Raw genomic sequence first — 24,303 nt, 5'->3', positions numbered from 1 at the left:
ACATTTTCAGATTATCCTGTTCAAAACCTCCAATTGTCCGTATTCCTTTTTTTTTTTTTTTGAAACTTACAATTGTCCAGATTCTAATTCCGCCAACATATACCAATTGATAATAACTAAGTTTAGCTTAGCATTTTAGTACTTGTCATCATCTCTCGCAGCATATGCATAAATTCAAGCTAGAACATAACTTAAGACTCAAACTTAGAGAGAGAATTATCATCAAAATCAAAATGTCTTCAGCCTTCATCTGGACAACGTTCATACTAGTTGCAGCTGTTCTTCTCCTCGATTCATTGTGGAGAAAGAAAAAGAACAAGAAATTGCCTCCTAGTCCAAGAGGCCTTCCTATTCTAGGACATCTTCATCTTTTGGGGAAAAATCCTCACCGTGATTTCCATAAGCTGTCCAAGCAACATGGCCCTATCATGCATTTACGTTTCGGATTTGTATCAAACATCATTGTTTCATCTCCTCATGCGGCTGAGCAATTCCTGAAAACATATGATCTTGTTTTTGCTAGTAGGCCACCTCATGAGGCCGCTAAATATATCAGTTTTGGGCAAAGAAACCTATCCTTTGGGCAGTATGGTCCATACTGGCGCAACATGCGTAAATTATGCACCTTAAATTTGCTTAGTAACCTTAAGATCAATTCATTTCAGTCTATGAGAATGCAAGAGCTTGAATTGCTTTTGGAATCACTCAAACAGGCTGCTAGTAATTGCGACGTTGTTGATATTAGTGCTGAAGTTGCTGCTCTGAACGCTAACATGAGTTGCTTGATGGTCCTTGGGAAGAAGTATGCTGACAAGGAATTTGACGAGAGAGGCTTCAAAGCTGTTATTAAAGAGGGGATGCAATTATCTGCAACACCTAATGTTGGAGATTACTATCCTTATCTCGGAGTACTTGACATTCAAGGCTTGACCAGGAGAATGAAGGCTATTGGCAAAGTTTTTGATGAATTCTTTGAGAAGATTATTGATGAACATGAGCAATATGCAAACCAAACTAGGCATGTAGATGACTTTGTCTACACCATGTTGGCCCTCATGAAATCAGGAGAAACTGAATTCCAATTTGATCGCCGCCACGTCAAAGCCATTTTGTTGGTAAGTCATGATTTAAGTTTGCACGTATGAACGAAGTTCATAACTCTCCTGTCAAATTGGATACCAAATTTTTTTCTCAAGTCTGCTTCAATCTAATTTTTACTTTCTTAAAAAGTTAGTCTTACTGCTTATATAACATACAACATTTTAGTAGGTTTCTGGTGATTATTACATGCTTCTTACATTTCTTCACTATTATGTTTAATCATTTGCATCTGTTCAAAACTTTTACCTTAATAACCATTTCAATTGAAAGTAGGATTTTTTGTTCAGGAACAGGCGTATATGTACTCAGGCCTGATTGAATTCTGAATCAACTTCTCTATAATCATGATCATAGTGTGAAGTTAATTCATAGTGTTCCGTTTTAGTCCACCAATACGGAGTACTTATTTGCTTGTGATTTTCCTCAACATTAACTAATCTCCTGAACAACTTGGATACAAAACCACCTTCCTTTCAGGACATGCTTGCAGGATCAATGGACACTTCAGCTACAGTTGTTGAATGGATAATGGCAGAACTCCTGAAAAACCCCCGAGTAATGAAGAAAGTCCAGCAAGAGTTGGATGAAAAAGTAGGCCTAGACAGGATGGTCGAGGAATCAGACTTGGACAACCTAAGATACTTAGACATGGTTGTAAAGGAAGCACTAAGGCTTCATCCTGTGGCACCATTACTAATCCCTCATGCAGCCATTGAAGATTGCACTGTTGATGGTTTCCACATACCGAAAGATTCACGAGTAATTATCAATGTTTGGGCAATCGGGAGAGATCCAAATGCGTGGTCTGATCCTGACATGTTTATACCAGAAAGGTTCATTGGGAACAGTATAGATATAAGAGGACATGATTTCCAGCTTCTTCCCTTCGGCTCAGGTAGAAGAGGTTGCCCTGGAATTCAACTGGGGCTCACTGTAGTTCGTCTTCTAGTGGCACAATTAGTCCATTGTTTCACTTGGGAACTTCCGAATGGAATGCTGCCTTCAGAGCTGGACATGACCGAGGAATTTGGCCTTGTAGTGACAAGGGCGAAGCATCTGATGGCTGTTCCAACCTATCGATTGAGCAAATAATTAAGTATTTATTAAAATGCTTTATATCACTTCTTTGTACGTTATTGTTAAAGTCTACTGTCCTGCATCGACTAATCATCTTCCATTAAGCAATTACAGTATATAGCGTTTACTCATTTGATAAACTAGTAAGACAGCTTCTTCTTGTCACCTGTGTCAAAACAATGTTAAATACTGTGTCTTTTGTATCTCTAACAAAGACAAATTTTCTTGTCACGATATCGTAGTATATAAATTGGTATGTAATTTGACATGGCTGCAAACTAGGAAGGATCGAAGGATCTTTCTCTTTCAACCGTTTCCTTTTTTTTTTCTCCTCTCCATCTTGTTTTCTTCAATATAATTGTTCTCGTACCAAGAACCTGCATGCTAAGGCCTGCTAGTAATGAAAAACTAGCATTGATTATTAACTCCTTGACTCCTGAGGGACTTTATAGCCACTTCAGGGGATGAAAAAAATTTACATTGTAGGGCCACAGTTATTACCTGATTAGCACAAATCGTGGTGAGGAATCTTCCCTATATGTTGTAGGCTTCCAATAGTTGGAAGCCCTTCTAGATAGGGATGGCAATGGGGGCGGGTGACCGCGGGCACCCGCCCGCGAGGGGCTAATGGGGAGGGTGTTGGGGCGGGGGGTGGGGCAGGGACGGGGGGAATTTTTTTCCCCCCGCTTAGAAACGGGGCGGGGGGCGGGAGAGTGTACCCCCACCCCGCCACCCGCTTTAAAAACATATATATATGTGTGTATATATAATATATAATTTAATTAGTTACAAACTTATGATAATGATATTAATAGTTATATGTATTATATAATGTCTATTAGTATATATAATATAATTGATATTATTAATTATACTAATAATTATATATGTGTACTAATACAAATTATTAATTGGTTATACTAAATTTACTAATACATTTATACTAAATCCCTAATTACACTTAATACAATACATTTTTTTCTTAAAAAAAGTACAAGCACAATAATAAATTAGTGATTGTATTTGTGCCAAAAGTGAAAACTTGACTACTTTAGTTATATTTATTTCATCATGTTGGATTGTATTCAAATAATTTTTATTTGATTATTTTTATAAGTTTCAATTGTAAAATTACAATGAATAATAATTTGATGATGTTTTGATATTTTAGTACTTGATTATTTGTTAAAATTTAACTATAATAAAATTATATAACAATTTTTTATTAACCCCACGGGGGAAGCGGGCCGGGGCGGGGGGAGCGGGGGACGGGGGATGGGGCGGGGGCGGGGGGAGTTTGTAGGCAACCCCGCCCGTTGCCATCCCTACTTCTAGACGAGGAAGCAATCTTTTTTTACTTTTCACGAACAACAAATCTTGGAGGATCTAACAAATTGCGGTAAAGGGCTCAAGGCTAGTGTTTTCAATCAATGATTGCAAACTAGAGTATTTTGTGATCTTATGTACAGTTTTATCCAACAAAACCATTATTTGAGCTTCCTTCACCAACTGTGAGGGACTAATGCTTGTGAACCATGGACTAAAACTCATAATTTGATGACTGCAATTCATATGTCATATATATACCTAATAAAAAGCTGTTCAAATTCCCATTTTGGTAAGTTGTTGAGTTAGTTATTCTATTCTTCTATCAAGTGGACTCGCTATCTTTTCGTCGCGTGGTCAAATTTAATTTTTTTTATTCGAGTAGCTTCTAAATATTTTACTTTTGACAACAGTCAATTCTATTTTTATTTTTCTTATCCACTTATTTTCTTTTTTTTTTTACTCTCTTAACTATAGCAACTTTCAATGCTTTTAAATATTTTATTTTTAGTACCAATCAATTCTATCTTTTTTTTTCCATTCATTTATTTTCTTTAACTTTTTTCACTTTTTTGACTATAACAACTTTTAATCAATTTTTTGATTTCTTACTTTATATAAGTTTTTATTATGTATGTCTTTCTAACCTTTGTTTTTTTGTCAATCACCTCATAATTTTTCTATTTTTTAATTCTTTTCTATTATTATTTTTTTGGTTTGATTATGTATTACTATTATTGAAATTTAAATAATTTTCATTCTTTCTAAAATTCAATACATTTTTGATAAATTTCACTAAATCTATCATATCATATCATGCCTATCATTTAAGAATTTGCTATTCAATTCTCTATATGGTAAGTTATTGTCTTGACTACTCTCACATTCAGCCAAGTGGAAGCCTTATCTTTTTTGCCACGTTTACATATTTCACAATTTATTTGGTCAACTTTAAATGTTTTATTTTTGTTAAGAAGAATCAATCCCCTCTTCTTTTTTTCCATCCCCTTTTCCTTAATTTCCATAATTACTGTTTTTAATAGCTAATATGGACAAGTTTTAGTTGATTTATTTTTTGTAATAATTTAAAACTTAATTTTTTATTTTTGTTAACAAGAACCATCTTTGTCTTTTTCTTTTCTTTTTTTTTTTGAAGTTTAACTTGGGCAGGATTTAACTATTTTATTTTTTATAATGATTCACCCTTTAAGGGTCCGTTTGGTAGGGAGTAAAATATTTTCTTTGGAAAAAGTCTTTCACAGAAAATCCTTGACAGGAAAATAGTTTCTCTTCTCTATTATTTTCCGGTGTTTCGATACTGATAGGTCATAATTTGTTGCTAAATTTATAATTATTCTTCCCTTGATTTTAGTCAAATATTGTTTTAACTGTCGGATTCTACTTATATTTGGTTAATGGTGCTAATTGTAGAAAAAGGAGCAAAACGTAATTAAAAGTGACAATTTTCCAGTTAATTTGATGGTGGTACGTTCGGGACCTACATTTAAGGCCAGAAAGTCGGGATTGATATTGGGCAGTTTCCCAATCCAAGTCAAATTCCGAGTTTTATAACTACTGGAACTTCCCTATTTGTATTGGACATTATTTCCGATTAGGGAGGAAGTTCAATGTATTTTGGAAACTAGAAAATACGAAAAGAAAAGGCCGGCTCCCGTTTGATTACTACTTCTTAGGGAAGAAAAGAGGAGGCCGACAGACTAGTAGTCGTATTCTTTTTCTTCTTTTCGGTTGCAAGAGACAATGAGAAACATTCTCTTCTTCTCCATGATGGGGAGCTAAATTCTCTTTTTTTAGTCGAAAGTCAATTTGAGAACTCGATTCCAAATATCTGTGAGATCGAATTATTTTACTTATTTCTTTTATTCATTGGTATTTGTACGTTTTCTGATTTAACTTCTTATGATTGTTATGTTATTTGAATGTCAAGGGCCCGATATTCGAATTAACCTAGTAAACTACCGTCAGATTAATTGATTGAATCCGTAATTGTTTAATTGATTAATACTAGTGGCGACTACCATGATTGGTTTCATGTTAGGGAAACGTATGATCTAATTTAAACAAACCCTCATAGCGTGTTTGTTAGTTAGGGTTGGACTTTTCTAATTCTTATTGCAATCGAGAAATTAAATTCTCTGGTCGTAATTAGGGTTATTTCTTGGTTAGGAAAATAATTAATGGTTGTACCTTGACTATCGAAAAAGTAAGGAAAGGCTAGCTGTTCATCACGTGTATGACAACTATAACCAATTTATTAATGAGTAATTGAATTATCTTTGTATCGATAATCAGTTGAATGGACCGTGTCTGAAAAGTTGCACCTTTGGCTAGTGTCGTATTGGTTATTGATTAATTCATGTTATTTTCATTAGTTGTTTCATTAGTTGGTTAATTAGTTATTTTATATTCTCTAAAACCCCCATACTTCGGACTCTAGAAGAAACGAATTATCCCCCGTCCCTGTAGATTCGACCATACTCACCGCTATATACAAAATTTGTATTTTTTTCGAGTATGTATTTATTATTGCACAGGGTCGACACCCTGTCAAATACTTATTTACAAAAACACCCAAACTCGTCATAATGACTGAGCCCATGTTACTGTGATTAACTTATTCCTCTTTTAGCATCCTTGTCGGCTCTTCTTCTATCATCATCGTCATCCATTTTCCCACATTTACATCGGCTGAAGAAACCACACATAGACGTACCAATCATTTTGGTAGGGTTCTTGTTTTGGGGGTTCCTGTGTAGGGGATGAAATGTTTGTGCATCTGGAGGCGTTGTGTTCATTACAGCATATTTTTCCAATTGCGGCTTGCATCTCATGGATCTTGTCTACCCGTGCAACCGTAAAACGTAGGGACGACGAAGATGGGAGTATGGACTGGAAGGTGCTGTTGTCCCTTTACTCCAGTTCATCCACAACTCCATTACGGTGCACAGAGGGGAAAAATTGCGCAGGGACTGTCGAAGGTGGCGCTGGTTTGTCAACGGATCTTGCCTACTTGTTGAGGTGTAGTCCGATGGGAGGAATATCTAACAATCGCAATTGGCGTTCCTCACAGGTCGAAAGTAGTGCAGGGTGGGTAGTGCAGGTGAGTTAAGTAGGTATATAGCGCCCAGTATTTGCAGCTTATGCATATGTTTTGAAAGCTACCATGCATCGCCACTTTGCATATACTAACTTCCTTAGCCATGGATTCTTGCAGGGAAGTACGTTGACAAGTCCAATGAATTTGATAAATGTGAAGGAAATGATTGATTGGCTGACAACGGACCAAAGACAAGTTGTATGTGGCTGTGGTTTCACTGGCATTCTTGAACTTATGCCTTTTACACTGGATCCACAAATGTTGTCATGGATTATTAACAGTTTCAACACCGAAAGTGGTTGTGTGAGTGTCCACGGCCACTTTGTGCCAGTCACCGCATCAGATGTTGCGGCATGTTTTGGAGCCCCACAAGGCAGCAGGGACATATCCAATGGTTTACGTAGCACAGGCATTAGTGCGGCAATTGAAGATGAGCTCCACATCCCAGTTATAGAAGGATGTATTGTGTACAGCAAAGTGCATCAAAACCTTCAGAATCTTCAAAGTTGCGGCACAGAATTTAGGGTTAAATTCTTTCTACTTTTGATGTACAACCTACTGTGCCCTGTGGAAAGTGACGGTTTCTATAGGGAGTTTGCGTCGTTTGTTGCGCGGACAGGGGAATTGGCAGAGTACGACTGGAGCAAATTTGTATTTGATAAACTCATGTTTGGGATAAGGACAGCACAAGCCTTAGCAGTGCGCGAGGTGTCTGGATGTGTGACGCTTCTTGTGGTGAGTTGTACGACTTATGTCGTCGTCATGAACTACATTGCAACATAATAATTGGTGAAGTAATGATTACAACTGATGCGTGCATGTTTGTAGATAATGTACTTTGGTCGGTTTGGCTTGGGAGATGATCGTTTGCAGTCCAAAGATTGACCATGAAGACACATGCAGAACGTGAAGAATGTTCAGCTGCTGTTCAACCTCCTCCGTTGATTGACCGTAGGCTCACTCTTCTTGAGAAAAGCAACAATGAGTTGAAAGCGCACCTAATAGCTGTAAGAGAAATGATGAGCAGCATGGGGCGGTCGTTAGATTTGGTGAGTGAAGCATTGGTGAGAGAGGATGAAAGGACTTGTGTAGCAGAGGGTGACACTACAATTAGGTGTCGAAGCAGAGGTGATGCGCACCTCCTCCCACCAAGGGTGTGCCAACCGTGCTGCAAATCTGGCTAAGCTGAACGCCACTTCCGTTGTTCAGTTGTCGTCGTCTGGTGGCGGATACCAGCCTCAGTATGCAGATGTGCAGGACTCTGGACATAGGCTGAACCCTTTACACATTCGGGATTCCGACAGTGGCCAATCAAATGATATAACCTCCCCGATAAAGGATAGTAATGTGAACGTTACTAATGGTATGAAACCTGGGTGCATGAAAGCACTGTGGCCCTCATCTGCTGCACCAATTGATGCAATTCGGCTTGCTCCCATTGCGTCGAGGGAGAACTCTCAAATGTCGACCGCGGCCTTCAAAAAACTTCGGCCCATTGGAATAAAGAAGTGTAAAGGTTTGAAAAGGTCAGCAACCTATAAGCTAAAAAGCAAGCTACAGACATCAGCGAGACGTCGGCAAAAGGTGGCTGTTGTATAGTGTCTGTGCTTGCCCACGTTACTGTGCTTGACATATACCCCAAATCCCTTATCCCCATCGGTGTAATTCATAACTATGATATGCACGCATGCATCTGTGTGACAGATGGCGTACATTATGCTAACATGTTCATAATGTGTAGGGTAAGTTTCGTGGAGTGAGTCCATCCTCGCAACCAGAAGCATCATCACTTAACCAAATATTCAAGATTGGAGTAAGTGATAACTATTTGTATGTGTATAATTGTTTGTGAACTGAATGCTTCACAATAACCCCTGTCTTACGTGTTATTATCCCCAACGCTGTCTTCTGCCGCACCAATCATAGGACAACAATGGAGTGGATTGCGAATACTTACCACTTCACACGTTTGCCCAGATCGTTGACTTCATCTTCTATAACCGACATATGCAAAGGTATTATTGTTGCTTTCGTGTACCATTATTTTCATACGTACATATGCTTACGCGTTCCTATTGTAACATGCAGTGAAACGCTGCTCCTCATGTTGGGTTAGATTGCATGTCGAGACCATCTAATGAATTTGTCTCCCAGAATTTGGATAAGTTCTGAGGTACCCTGCTAATTAGTACCTCTTAACTTGAAATGCGGTCCAACTAATATGTGTACCAATTATAACAAAACTGAATTACATCACTCATGCTGTGCTGCAAGTCATCAACTGTTATGCTGTTTGGCTAACTTGTCGATCTCGGCGACTCAACCTATTTGCCACGGCAGCAACATGGTTTCTCCCTGCAGTTGTCTAGGTACGCATAAGCCGTTTTTTGGGCTGTATTTGCATAAGTTAGGTTATATGGACGCCAATTATTGAACATATGCATGAACATGTTTTTGGTGTACTTAACCTTCCTGCTTACCCAAGTATTCGTTACCCAGCACATTTATTTGCAGAGTCAATTGTGCGTCTTATGTTGTGCACATGCTGTTCGATGTTCCACCTAGTCAGCCTTCAAGTATGTGTAATAAGCATGTGTCACCATCTAGTCTGCTTTGAAGCATACATGAACAGCATATCTATTAAGTTACGTAAGGCATGTCCACCCACCCAAATATTGTTTCTGCCTTGTCTCATTAACTGACATTTTCTTCCTCTGAATAGCACCTGGTATTGTCAACCAATGTGGCTGCCGAGACATTGTATACGGACTATCTAACAGAGGCATCGTTTGGCGAACCTGTGTATGCCTGCAGCAAGGTATGGCATACAAGTGGCATAGCCATTTGTTCTCTCTATTGGATGGTTCTTGAGTTACAGCAGACTTGATACTTTCACATACGATTGTCTGTATGGTGTAATCATAACATGTTTTATTTCTTGCATTCGTGGCTTGCAGATTTGTGTCCCAATGAACCATCGATATGAGCACTGGTTCCTCTGCATCGTAGACATGACCGAGGACAAAGTACTTATATACGACAGTTTGCCTGATGAAGAACAAAATGCTGGCCGTGAGGCAATTACAAGATTAGTGGTCAGTTTATCAGCATTCATCCACTCACCCATCTCAACATAGTATTGTTTGACATTAAGATGTACCTCTTCGCTTTCAAGCCATCAGATACGGGCCTAGTTTAGTCAGACATCATAAGTCCTACCTTTGCCCTTTCTCCAGCCCACCCCAACTAATGTAATCTGTACATATGTTTACTTATAAGCCAGCAAATAAGATCGTAATCTTTTTTTTCTTGCTTTCACTCCATGTAGCTGCGCAGAATTCATGAGGCTCTGTTGTTCGATTTTGGACCACGGTACAAGCAGAACGTATGGCAGTTTCCCATTGAAAGGGCAACGTGGTGTCCTCGTCAAATCAACACGTTACGACTCTAATCTTACACTTCATATGGTTGTCCAATCCAACCTCCCTAACCCATTGCTTACTTTGTTTCAGGCTTGACTGCGGACTATACGTCATGAAGTTCATAGAGCACATTAATGAGCTTCGCCCGGGATTGAATCTTGAGGTTTGACACAACAATAACTGCGCCTTATACAAATGTCTCATCCGCTGCCTTTCAAAACATAACGCACTATTTATGTCACTACAGTTGATGTCAAGCCAGGAACGATTCAAGATAGCCTGTAAGAACCCTCATTTAAAACACAAATTTCCCAAATTACTTGCTTTACCCTAGGATTTAAATCACTTATTATATGCCCTCACATTATATTTCTTATGTGTTATAACAATTTCTATACATTACATTTTATTTCCTCTTACTTCAATTAAAACAATTTTCTTGAGATAGTTATATTTTTCTACCATTTATATTTTACCAAGTGTTCTTTTATTAGAGGGTGAAACTTTACGTGTAGGATTAGAGGTGTTAAATATGTATTGGTACATTTGGAAAGGTTAGTGTATCATTAGTCAAAGATTAAGAAAGGATTGGACAAGGATGGAGTCAAGTGGCAAAACCCTAGCCATGGATCTTGTTTGACCAAGGGATTAGAAAGAATTTAAACCAAATTTGGCCCTTTTATTTCCTCTTGTTGGCCGACTTTCTTGAAGCTTAGAGAGGAATGAGAGAACTTCATTTTTCTTGTTTTCTAACCTTAGTAAATCAAGAGCAAAAATCAAAAGAGAAAGATCTTAAGTGGGTTGAGAAACTTCCCTTCATTCCTAGTGGTTGATCCAAGCTTGAAGCTTCCATCTTGGTGGATTGTTTGGTGACCTAAGCAACTTGTAAGAGAGCTAAATGACCTTTAAATTTGAGGGTTATGATGTTATATTATCTATTTTAAGTTTTCATGGTGAAATACAAGTTGTTTTGGTTGAGATTTGGGGTTAATTCCTTGAATTAAACAAGTAGTAGTTAAGCTTGTTAGTATGCCTACCAAGTGTTTGATGAAATGTCTAAGCTTTGTTCATGGTTGTTTATGATGTATTTACATGTTTTAAACCTCTTTTGAGTTAGATTTAACACTTGATATGTGATTTAAATGAAAATCATTTGAGGATGAATGTTGGATGAATAGAGAAAATTGTGGACTGTTTTCATCCCCTTGGCTGACCGGCATGAGAAGAAGGGGTTTCATCTTGATTTTTGTGATTTATTTACACCTTAATCATGTCTAAGAAACTTGGCTAGAGAATGGTTAAACTCATGTGTGAATTGGAATGAAATTTGAGTGAGGAAGGTAGTGGTTTTGGTCTATATAGTGGACTGGTTTGGTTTTCTTGAATGCTAGGCTGCTATGGTTATTTATTTCATGTTGATGTGTTATATTTTGAACTCCAATGGTCCTAGGTGATGTGACCCCCTGTATATGAGCATTTGAGAACAGATTTGGGTGAATTTGGACTAAAACAAATGAAAATAGTAGCAAGAACCAATGTAGTTTTGCTTGTGGTTAGGGCTAATCTAGGGTTGGAAAAACAGCAATTGTTTGAACTACTGGTACTACTAGGAGATGAACTAGAGTGTGTAATTGGTACCGTTGGAAAGTCCTTTGAGTCTAGTTTCCAACGCCACTGACGGCACTTAATTTTGACATTCCTACAGTGAGATATAGTCGTTTTACTGAGACTGCGCGGGCGTGACTGTTTTACGCGCGAAGAACGATTTAACCTAGAATGAAACTTTTCTTTTGCCCAACTTTCATGCACTTATTGAACTTGTTTTCTCATGAACTTTTACTGCATTTTGGGCCAAATTTGCATGATGAATTGTGTGGTTTTAACCACTCACTTGGTCTCTAAATGAGCCTACGATTGAGTGAGAAATGAACCTAATTGTTAACGATTTTCACTCGTTGCCCTAGGAGTGGGAAACCAAGGTGGTCGTAACTGAGACACTTGACGTTTAACTACTGCTTGGCTTGACAGGTGAGTGTTCCACTACTTGCTACCACTTGTTATGTGATATAGTTGGATACTTGAAATGCCTGATTTGTTACTGTTAAAATCGATCACTGTTTTGATAAAATAGGGGCGAGTGTGTACTTTATCGCACTCGATCTCCATTGTTTTCACTGGAGCTCAATATATTGTTATTATGAGATGTGATATCTCCATGAATGCCTGTGATTGAGTTGTTTGGGCGATATCCCATCAACTACTGCTACTGTTTGGGTACACAACCTCAGGTGAGTCAGTTCTATCGAGCCAGCAAGGGTTTGGTCGAGAAGACCGATAAACCTTAGGGACCGATTACTGAATACTGGAAACTGGCATACTCGAGTATTACCTAACTACTGTTTATGGAGTGCGGGCCCGGTAGGGGGTTGATTGGTGGACGGAGATTGGAGAAAGTGGTGTTCTATGGACTGTATATTCTTTAAATGCAAACGTTGATGGAGAGTCAACGGACCTTGGTATGATCAAGCTCAAGGGATTTTAGCTTTTGGAACCCACCTGTATGCTTGAATTGAACTGTGATTAAATTGGTCATTGTATTATGCGGTATTTATTTGGTTATTTTATGCCTTTATTTGGTTATGTGTTTACTTGTTTTACTTGGAATCTCACTGAGCTTTAACTCACCCCACTCCTTTTGTTTTCCTTAACAGATCGGGGATGGACTAACGGTCGAGCGGTTTCTTAGCTTTATTTTGCTTGAACTTGTAACCCTTTTGTTAAGACGACTTTACTTTTGACTTTTGTAAGGTTGAATTCATAAGTTCGACTTATGTTATGTAATTGTAGTATGGAGTGGTAAGTGTGACTTTTAACTTACCATTTTAAGTTTGGGAAGTTGGCTTGACGTTTATATGCCATTAGGGTTTGTACGCTTTGTTTTGAAGTTATTTCACCAGTTATTTTGAGTTGTTAGTTCTTTGATTGACTGAGCCCCGACGAGAGCTAGGCAGGCAATCCGCTGATACCCTAGGGTTCGCCCTAGGGAGATGTTGGGCTGTCACAGTTGGTATCAGAGTCTAGGTTTGAATTAGCCTGGGCGAGTTAGAAATTTCTGACTTGAGGATTATCTTTGATTATTTCCCTTAAGAGTACTTAAGTTTATCTACACTTTTGTGTAGGATGGGCGGACATAGTGGCCCTAGTGATAGTCCAGTTGGTGAGCAGCCTCGTGGAGTACTCCCGATGATTAAGTATCAGATCCGGCCAAGAGGGGCCACTGTACGTTGGAGTCCGGCTAATCGCCATCGGCGTTGCGAGTGCCGCCATACCTATGCTTATCCCAATACAGTCGTTTTGGCCGTGGTAGAGGAAAGGAAGGAGTTAGCAAAGGACAATGCTAGGCTTGAAGCCGAAGTGAACCAACTTGGAGAAGCGCAGGAGCGCATGGTTAAGAAAGCCAGGAAAGCGAGGGTTAGAGCTGAATCGATTTTACACATTTGTGATGATTTACTTGGGGATGAGAGCGATGAGGCTTCTTTTATAGGAGGCGAGGTCGGAGATGAACTCGCCCAGTCTGATGGGTCAACTAGTCTTACGACAGACTAAACTTTTGCTTCTAGGCTACTATTTTGGATGATTTGATCACCGTATATAGAAAGGATAGGGGAGGTAGTGACGTGGTGGTTGTACAGCTTCCTTTTGACTGCTCGCACTAGGTTTTTGCTTGATATAATTGTACGACTATATCTATACTTTTGAGACTCGTACTTGCTACTTTTGGTTTTGTTACCTTGTAAATGACTGTTATGAGCCTGTTAATATATAATGCTTTGACTGTTGACCTTGATCTTTGACTTTTGACTTTTGACTGTTGACCTTTGATCTTTGACCTTTGACTGTTGACTTTGACCTTGACCTTGACTCTATTTCGACATTTGGCTTTAACTGTTTTGCATTTTCACTCGCTTATCGTAACTCCAATTCCATTTCTTATTTGACTTTTAATAAGAAATAGATGTTACGGTGAAAAATAGGTATCCTTTGCCACACATTAACGAGTTGTTTGACCAGCTGCAAGGAGCAGTAGTTTTCTCTAAGTTGGACTTGAGACAAGGTTATTACCAGTTACGAATTAGGCAAGAGGATATACCGAAAATTGCCTTTAATTCTAGATATGATCATTTTGAATTTGCAGTGATGCCTTTTGGTTTAACGAATGCTCCTGCCGCATTTATGGATTTGATGCATCGAGTATTTAAATCTTACTTCGATCAATATCGATGATATTTTGGGGTATTCTAAGACTCGAGAGGATCACGAACAATATTTGAAAATAGTATTGCAGACTTTAAGAGAACATCAGTTATATGCCAAGTTTAGCAAGTGCGAGTTTTGGTTGGAGCAAATTTCTTTTTTAGGGTACGTAATATCTAAAGATGGCATTTTCGTGGATCCAGTGAAAGTAGAGGCCGTATCTGAGTGGAAACGACCGAAAACCCCAACTGAGGTCCATAGTTTTCTAGGTTTAGCTGGTTATTACCAACGGTTCATCAAAGATTTCTCCAAATTAGCCGGTCCTTTAACCGATCTGACCAAAAAGCATGGTCAATTTGTCTAGAACTCTAAGTGTGAAACTAGTTTTCGGGAGTTAAAGAAACGGTTAACGTCGGTACCTATTTTAGCTTTACCAAATGGAAAAGATAGTTTCACTGTATATACGGATGCCTCAAGGAAAGGTTTGGGATGTGTTCTAATGCAAAATGGGAGTGTAATTGCCTATGCCTCTAGGAAGCTAAAAATCCATGAGCGAAATTACCCCACTCATGACTTAGAATTGGCAGCTGTGATTTTTGCATTAAAGAAGTGAATACATTACTTATATGGGGTGACTTTTGAGGTGTATACCGATCATAAGAGTTTGAAATATCTATTCTCTCAGAAGGAGTTAAATTTGAGACAACGTCGATGGGTAGAATTTCTCGAGAATTACGACTGTACAATTAACTACCACCCGGGGAAGGCTAATGTGGTAGCGGATGCTTTAAGGCGGAAGGTACAAGTGACTAGATTAATGGTTAAGGAATGGAATTTGTTGGAGAAGGTGAGTGAATGGAACCCACGATTGGACCAGCATAAGGTGATTTTATGCAATAGGTGAGATCTGACTTGTTAGACCGAATTGAAGAAGCTCAAAAGAATGATTCGATGGTACCGCAAGATTTGTGACTTGTGAGTCCCGAAAAGTGTCTTGAAATTTCGAGAACGGATAGTGGTACCGCAAGATGAAAGGATAAAAGGGGACATTTTGGAAGAGGCGCATCGATCTAAGTATACAGTACATCCTGGAAGTAGTAAAATGTATCAAGATTTGAGGAGACTGTATTGGTTGGATAAGATGAAAAAGGAAATTGCTCAGTTTGTCCAAAAATGTTTAGTGTGCCAACAAGTGAAAGCTGAACATTAGAAACCCTCAGGTCTTCTACAACCTCTGGAAATCGCTGAGTGGAAATGGGAACATATTACTATGGATTTCGTATCAGGGTTACTCCGTACCCAAAAAGGTCATGACGCCGTTTGGGTAATAGTGGACAGGTTGACCAAGTCTGCTCATTTCTTACCTATAAATATGAGATACTCTTTGGAGAAATTAGCCCAATTGTACATGAATGAGATTGTGAGATTACATGGGATCCCTGTAAGCATTATTTCTGATAGAAATCTACGGTTTGTGTCTCGTTTCTGGCAACAATTACAAGGAGCCTTGGGAACTAAGTTGAACTTTAGCACTACTTATCATCCTCAAACTGATGGACAGTCAGAAAGAACTATCCAAACACTTGACGACATGTTGAGAACATGTATTTTGGATTTTGGTGGAAGTTGGGGTCAATACATGGCTTTAGTCGAATTTGCATATAATAACAGCTATCATTCTTCTATACAAATGGCACCGTATAAAGCTCTCTACGGAAGGAAATGTCGATCACCGATATTCTGGGATGAAGTAGGGGAAAGAAGGATTTTAGATCCAACTGCCATACCATAGATCGAGGATGCGTACGAGAAGGTGAAAGTGATACGTCAGAGGCTTCAGACAGTTCAAAGTCGACAAAAAGAGTTATGCTAATAATCGACGAAAGGACTTGGAGTTTGAAGTTGGAGACAAGGTATTCCTGAAGGTTACACCACTGCGAAGTCTTACGGCGGGAAAAGGAAAGAAATTTCAACCGAAATACGTAGGACCTTTCAAGATCCTTCAACGAGTAGGTAAAGTGGCATACCGGTTGGAGTTACCAGCAAATCTATCCAGAATTCACGATGTGTTTCACATTTCTATGTTGAAGAAGTATCATCCAGATCCTACTCACATACTGAAGCCAGAGGAGATTGACATTGATGAATCTTTAACTTACGAGGAAAGGCCTGTGCAGATCTTAGATCGAAAGGTGAAGGAATTGAGAACTAAACAAATACCCTTGGTAAAGGTCTTGTAGAGAAATCATGAGGTAGAGGAAACGACCTGAGAAGTGGAGGAAGACATTCGTACCAAGTATCCTGAGTTATTCAATAATCAAGGTGAGAATTTCGAGAACAAAATTCTTTAAGGGGGAGAGAGTGTGAAAACCCTCACTTTAAAACACAATTTCCTCAAATTACTTGCTTTACTCTAGGATTTAAATCACTTATTATATGCCCTCACATTATATTCTTTATGTGTTATAACAATTTCTATACATTACATTTTATTTCCTCTTACTTCAATTAAAACAATTTTCTTGACGTAGTTATATTTTTCTACCATTTATATTTTACCAAGTGTTCTTTTATTAGAGGTTGGAACTTTACATGTAGGATTAGAGGTGTTAAATATGTATTGGTACATTTGGAAAGGTTAGTGTATCATTAGTCAAAAATTAAGAAAGGATTCGACAAGGATGGAGCCAAGTGGCAAAACCCTAGCCATGGATCTTATTTGACCAAGGGATTAGAAAGAATTTAAACCAAATTTGGCCCTTTTATTTCCTCTTGTTGGCCGACTTTCTTGAAGCTTAGAGAGGAAGGAGAGAACTTTATTTTTCTTGCTTTCTAGCCTTAGTAAATCAAGAGCAAAAATCAAAAGTGAAAGATCTTGAGTGGGTTGAGAAACTTCCCTTCATTCCTAGTGGTTGATCCAAGCTTGAAGCTTCCATCTTGGTGGATTGTTTGGTGACCTAAGCAACTTGTAAGAGAGCTAAATGACCTTTAAATTTGGGGGTTATGATGTTATATCATCTACGTTAAATTTTCATGGTGAAATATACGTTATTTTGGTTGAGATTTGGGGTTAATTCCTTGAATTAAACAAGTAGTAGTTAAGCTTGTTAGTATGCCTATCAAGTGTTTGATGAAATGCCTAACCTTTGTTCATGGTTGTTTATGATGTATTTACATGTTTTAAACCTCTTTTGAGTTAGATTTAACACTTGATATGTGGTTTAAATGAAAATCATTTGAGGATGAAGGTTAGATGAATTGAGAAAATTGTGAACTATTTTCATCCTTTTGGCTGACCGGCATGAGAAGAAGGAGTTTCATCTTAATTTTTGTGGTTTATTTACACCTTAATCATGCCTAAGAAACTTGGCTAGAGAATGGTTAAACTCATGGGTGAATTGGAATGAAATTTAAGTAAGGAAGGTAGTGGTTTTGGTCTATATAGTGGGCTGGTTTGGTTTTCTTGAATGCTAGGCTGCTATGATTTTTTATTTCATGTTGATATGTTATATTTTGAACTCCAATGGTCCTAGGTGATGTGACCCCCTACATATGAGCATTTGAGGACAGATTTGGGTGAATTTGGACTAAAACAAATGAAGATAGCACCGAGAACCAATGTAGTTTTGCTTGCGGTTAGGGCTGATCTAGGGTTGGGAAAACAGCCAACTTGTCCAAGCTACTGGTACTACTAGGAGATGAACTAGAGTGTGTAATTAGTACCGTTGGAAAGCCCTTTGAGTCTAGTTTCCAACGCCGGTGACGGTACCTAATTCCGACCTTCCTACAGTGAGATATAGCCATTTTACCGAGACTGCACGGGTGCGACTGTTTTACGCGCGAAGAACGATTTAACCTAGAATGAAACTTTTCTTTTGCCCAACTTTCATGCACTTATTGAACTTGTTTTCTCATGAACTTTTACTGCATTTTGGGCCAAATTTGCATAATGAATTGTGTGGCTTTAACCACTCACTTGGTCTCTTAATGAGCCTACGATTGAGTGAGAAATGAACCTAATTGTTAACGGTTTTCATTCGTTGCTCTAGGAGTGGGAAACGAAAGTGGTCGTAACCGAAACACTTGACGTTTAACTACTGCTTGGCTTGACAGGTGAGTGTTCCACTACCTGCTACCACTTGTTATGTGATATACTTGAATATTTGAAATGCCTGATTTGTTACTGTTAAAACCGATCACCGTTTTGATAAAATGGGGGCGAGTGTGTATTTTATCGCACTCGATCTCTCTTGTTTTCACTGGAGCTCTATATACTGTTATTATGAGATGTGATATCTCCATGAATGCCTGTGATTGAGTTGTTTAGGCGATATCCCATCAACTACTGCTACTGTTTGGGTACCCAACCTCAGGTGAGTCGGTTCTATCGAGCCAGCAAGGGCTTGGTCGAGAAGACCGATAAACCTTAGGGACTGATTACTGAACACTGGAAATTGGTATACTCGAGTATTACCTAACTACTGTTTATGGAGTGCGGGCCCGGTAGGGGATTGATTGGTGGACGAAAATTGGAGAAAGTGGTGTTCTACGGATCGTATATTCTTTAAATACAAACGTTGACGGAGAGTCAACGGACCCTGGTATGATCAAACTCAAGGGGTTTTGGCTTTTGGAAGCCACCTGTATGTTTGAATTGAACTGTGATTAAATTGGTCACTATATTATGCGGTATTTATTTGGTTATTTTATGCCTTTATTTGGTTATGTGTTTACTTGCTTTACTTGGAATCTCACTGAGTTTTAACTCACCCCACTCCCTTTGTTTTCCTTAACAGATCGGGGATGGACTAACGGTCGAGTGTTTTCTTATCTTTATTTTGCTTGAACTTGTAACCCTTTTGTTAAGACGACTTTACTTTTGACTTTTGTAAGTTTGAATTCATATGTTTGACTTATGTTATGTAATTGTAGTATGGAGTGGTAAGTGTGACTTTTAACTTACCATTTTAAGTTTGGAAAGTTGGTTTAACGTTTATATGCCATTAGGGTTTGTATGCTTTGTTTTGAAGTTATTTCACCAGTTATTTTGAGTTGTTAGTTCTTTGATCGATTGAGCCCCGACGAGAGTTGAGCGGCAGTCCGCTGATACCCTAGGGTTCGTCCTAGGGAGAGGTGGGGCTGTCAGATAGCCGTTAACATGTTCCTCTCCGAATGCAATGCAGCAATGAGGGCGGTGGTGCTGAAAGGCGTGCCGGGGTTCGATCATATTCTTCGTGTTGCACTTCCCGAGCCACCAATATGAATGGCGAGATTTATATTGGGCAGTTTCCCAATCCAAGTCAAGTTCCGAGTTTTATAGCTATTGGAACTTCCCTATTTGTATTGGACATTATTTCTGATTAGGGAGGAAGTTCAATGTATTTTGAAAACTAGAAAATACGAAAAGAAAAGGCCGGCTCCCGTTTGATTACTATTTCTTAGGGAAGAAAAGAGGAGGCCGACAGACTAGTAGTCGTATTCTTTTCCTTCTTTTAGGCTGCAAGAGACAATGAGAAACATTCTCTTCTTCTCCATGATAGGGAGCTAAATTCTCTTTTTCTAGTCGAATGTCAATTTGAGAACTCGATTCCAAACATCTGTGAGATCGAATTATTTTACTTATTTCTTTTATTCATTGGTATTTGTACGTTTTCTGATTTAACTTCTTATGATTGTTATGTTATTTGAATGTCAAGGGCCCGATATTCGAATTAACCTAGTAAACTACCGTCAAATTAATTGATTGAATCCATAATTGTTTAATCAATTAACACCAGTGGCGACTACCGTGATTGGTTTCATGTTAAGGAAACGTATGATCTAATTTAAACAAACCCTCATAGCATGTTTGTTAGTTAGGGTTGGGCTTTTCTAATTCTTATTGCAATCGAGAAATTAAATTCTATGGTCGTACCTAGGGTTATTTCTTGGTTAGGGAAATAGTTAATGGTTGTACCTTGACTATTGAAAAAGTAAGGAAAGGCTAGTTGTTTATCGCGTGTATGACAACTATAACCAATCTATTAATGAGTAATTGAATTGTCTTTGCATCAATAATCAGTTGAATGGACCGTGTCTGAAAAGTTGCACCTTTGGCTAGAGTCGTATTGGTTATTGATTAATTCCTGTTATTTTCATTAGTTGTTTCATTAGTTGGTTAATTAGTTATTTTATATTCTCTAAAACCCCCCATACCTCGGACTCTAGAAGAAACGAATTATCCCCCATCCCTGTGGATTTGACCCTACTCATTGCTATATACAAAATTTATATTTTTTTCGAGTATGTATTTATTATTGCACGGGGTCGATACCCTGTCAGATACTTATTTACAAAAACACCCAAGCTCGTCATAATGACTGAGCCCATGTTACTGTGATTAACTTATTCCTCTTTTAGCATCCTTGTCGGCTCTTCTTCTATCATCATCGTCATCCATTTTCCCACATTTACATCGGCCGAAGAAACCACGCATAGACGTACCAATCATCATCACCAACCTTCACCCAAATATAGACAACTTGAACAGTCCTCTGGATCTAGATTAATTAATCTCCAGAGATTTGAGTTTGTCAAAATTTTTTGCCTTAGCATATGTCTGTGTGTGAGAGAGACAAATAGAGGAAAACGAAGAGGGTGCATGTGCGGGAAGAGGGGGAGGAAGCATGGCGACGTGATTGCTTGACTTCAATGTTTCCATTTCTTTAAGATAGGGAAAATAACTTTGATTTCCTTTTTGCTGAAGTTATTTTATACCATCGAGCATAAAATCTTTTCCAAAAGAAAATATTTTCATATGTTATAAATGAATCAAACACTTGAAAATTAGGAAAACATTTTCCAGAAAATGTTTTCAGTCCTAACAAATAGACCCTAAATGTTTATTTTTGTCAAAAAGAATCAATACCGTCTTTTTTCACCTACTTTTTTTTCCCATCCTTTTCAAACCAATTTTTGTCAACAGGAATCAATCCTTATTTTTAACTGATTAGTTCTCTGTATAGTAACTACTAACATGATGGTTATCCTCACAATCTGCTTAGTGGATTCCCTATATTTTTGTCATGTGTACATATTTTACATATTTTTGTCATGGATTCCCATCTTTCAGTGTTTTTCCTGTTGCTCTTCACGATCTTTTGATCATATTAGAGCAGTCTTGCTAGTAGTTGTGCTTTGGTTTTTATGGAAGTTTAGAAACAATGTGCGTTTTAGAGGTACAGAGGGAGATTTGGATTCCGCATTCAACATCCTTGCTCCATTCATTGGTGTTATGTTTCCTATGTAAAAGCAAGTTTTCCCTTGACTTAAATTGAACACGGATACTAGTAGTGTTCGAAATGGTTAAGCTTTTGGTGGTGGGATTCTTTGAGATCATGAAGGCAAGATGATTTTTGCTTTATATAAAGAATTTGGCAAAGAATAGGGGCGGATTTACAGTGGAGGCACTGGCCTCCACTATCCCCTTAAATTTCTATAATATCCATAAAAATTTGATATAATTTTGAGTGTGCCCCAAGAGTTTTGTGTATCCATTGATTTATATGTGTTCCTAAAGTTGCCTTTGATTTTACTTGTTGTTACAGCTACCATAGAAAAGGTTTCTCAGTTATGAATATAGTGAAGAATTGGTTATGAAATAGAATGGAAGACACTTGATGAATAATTGTTAAGTTAATTTTATTGAGAAAAATATACTTCATGAAGTTCAAAATAAAAAAGTTGTAAACCGTTATCAAAATATGAAAACTCATAATGAGCAATTGTAAATAGTTTAGTTCGTTTTTTGAAATAAAATTATTATTATATTAATAATTTTGAGTTTTTTTGAATGTTTTTTATAGAATATATGTATCATTTGTATTTGTTGATGAATATTTTTGTCTTAAAAAATTAGAAAAAGAGTAGGTAAAAAATTTTAAAATTATTTTTGCCCCTATTGAAATTTTTTTTGGCTCCGCCGCTAGCAAGGAAGATGTAATAATGGCGGAGTGTTTAACTTTACTTCATGGCCTACAGTTGTTTCTTGAGAGGAAATTTGATTCCTTTCAGGTTGAAGTTGATTTGCAATTATTAGTTCAGTTAATTACTTCCAGTGCCATGGCGTATTGGGTGAGGAGGCTTCTTCACTTGCGTAGAGCATCTAGCGGTCACATTTTTCGTGAGGCAAAGTTCTACTTCGGATAAGCTTGTGGCTCTTCATTTGTCTGCAGACAGGCTTTTTCCATCTGCTTCTGAATGGCCTTTGGCAGTAAAGGCGCCATTACTATTACATAGTTTATAATTACCCTTTGTTAGAAGCTACAGTGCGAGAGAGTAGTAGTTTGTATTCAATGACAGTTTTCTCTAGGTCAGGCCAAGCCCCCCCCCCCCCCCCCTCTTTTCCCTTCAAGCTTGTAACATTTATTATTATTATTATTATATAGGCTAGCATCCCACCCTCGAGGTTTGCCGAAAAAAAAAGAAAAAAAAAGCTTTAAGTGTTTTATTTTTCTTAACAAGAATCGATCCTGCATTTTTTCCACTAGCATTTTTCCTTCATTTTCGTGGTTACTAGGTTTAATTTTTAATTTGGTCAGGTTTAAGTACTTTGTTTTTCATAATAGTTCATCTTTTAAGTGTGTTTTATTTTTGAACAGATTCAAAATCATATTGCCATATCTACAATAATTCGCTATTAGTTCACGATGATGTTCTAATTTAGACAAATTTTAATTATTTATTGCAAATTTCATTTAATATATTAATATAATACTTTATATAGGTTTATACTATTTGTACTATCTTTTAGCAATTAATTCATAGTTATCCTTTTTTTATTTCTCTCCAATCATGTACTCTACCCTTATTGCTTGGCTAGATTATTTCTAAGTACATTTTAAAATTTTAACAATTTTTATTTTTCAATCCTTCTATATTCACATTTTTTAGCATATTACTCATATAATTCATTTAACTTATATACTTAGTTATTCCTCTGCTAATTTTTTTGAATAATTATAATTTTTTTCAGTTGGAATCCAATTTCTCTGCAACTTACCTAACGTTATATCCATATAAAAATGGACATAGGAAAGTTCTCGATTGATTTTCTTTTTATGATTTCTTTCAACAAACTAAACAATTACCACCGAAATTAATTTTATTTTTTCAATTCTTTATTTATAAGACAAAACAAGATATTCTTCTTTCTCCTTGCAGCAGCCTGCTTCCTCATTCTCTCTTTCTACCCGAACAGCCCTCACTCTCTGTCGTGGAAATCTGGAGAAAGGGCCTCGAGTGGGCTATATTAAGCCACGTTGGCATGTACCGAATCACAAGCCCAACCCAAAATGTTTGAGCTATTTGATTACTTTAATTATCTTTTGGATTTAACAGGCTCGATGTGGGAAATGACTTACTATCAATTGTTGAATTTACATACAAAGACTTTTCTCTCACAAATATTCTCTCTTTGACTCGTACACAAATATTCTCTCTCTAAAACGTATGCACCCTAACACTAGTTTGCACAATCACATGAAATTATCATATTGTGTGATGTTTCATTTAAGTGCTTAAATTATGTTTGTTATCAAATAGACATAAATTTAATAATTTGATGCTTAGTTCTATATATGGTAAGTTATTGTCTTGGCTACTCTCACGATCTTCCAAGTGGAAGCCCTATCTTTTTTACCACATTTACATATTTAACAATTTATTTTTTCAACTTTAAATGTTTATTTTTATTAACAAGAATCAATGAGTTTGTTTGGAAAATAGTTTATTTGGATGATTTATTTGAGATATTTACTGTAGCATTTTTGTGATGTGATGTATGTGAGATAAAAAGGTGGTTGGGAAGATAAAAAGGTGATTGGAATTTGTGAGGCAAATTTTTTTTTTCTAAATTTCCTTTGTCCAAACAGACTCATTCTCTTCTTCTTTTTTCCCTTAATTTTTGTAATTACTATGTTTAATATTTAATCTGGATAAGTTTTAATTGATTTATTTTTGGTAATA

At 37.4% G+C, this 24,303-nt stretch overlaps 1 protein-coding gene across 1 annotated transcript; it reads left to right on the top strand.

The window, feature by feature from the left end:
• Positions 1-187: 187 nt before the first annotated feature.
• LOC113699691 (cytochrome P450 71AU50-like) lies at positions 188-2,489 on the top strand. Its single transcript, XM_027220051.2, has 2 exons — positions 188-1,115; positions 1,579-2,489. The coding sequence occupies exons 1-2, from the start codon at positions 234-236 to the stop codon at positions 2,191-2,193; spliced, it is 1,497 nt and encodes a 498-aa protein (XP_027075852.2). The 5' UTR covers positions 188-233; the 3' UTR covers positions 2,194-2,489.
• The last annotated feature ends 21,814 nt before the right edge of the window (positions 2,490-24,303 follow it).

The sequence above is a fragment of the Coffea arabica genome, chromosome 7e (genome assembly GCF_036785885.1).
Source record: "Coffea arabica cultivar ET-39 chromosome 7e, Coffea Arabica ET-39 HiFi, whole genome shotgun sequence".
NCBI classification, from domain to species: domain Eukaryota; kingdom Viridiplantae; phylum Streptophyta; class Magnoliopsida; order Gentianales; family Rubiaceae; genus Coffea; species Coffea arabica.
Note: the sequence above shows the minus strand (reverse complement) of the source record. Positions and strands in the feature narration are given on the sequence as shown.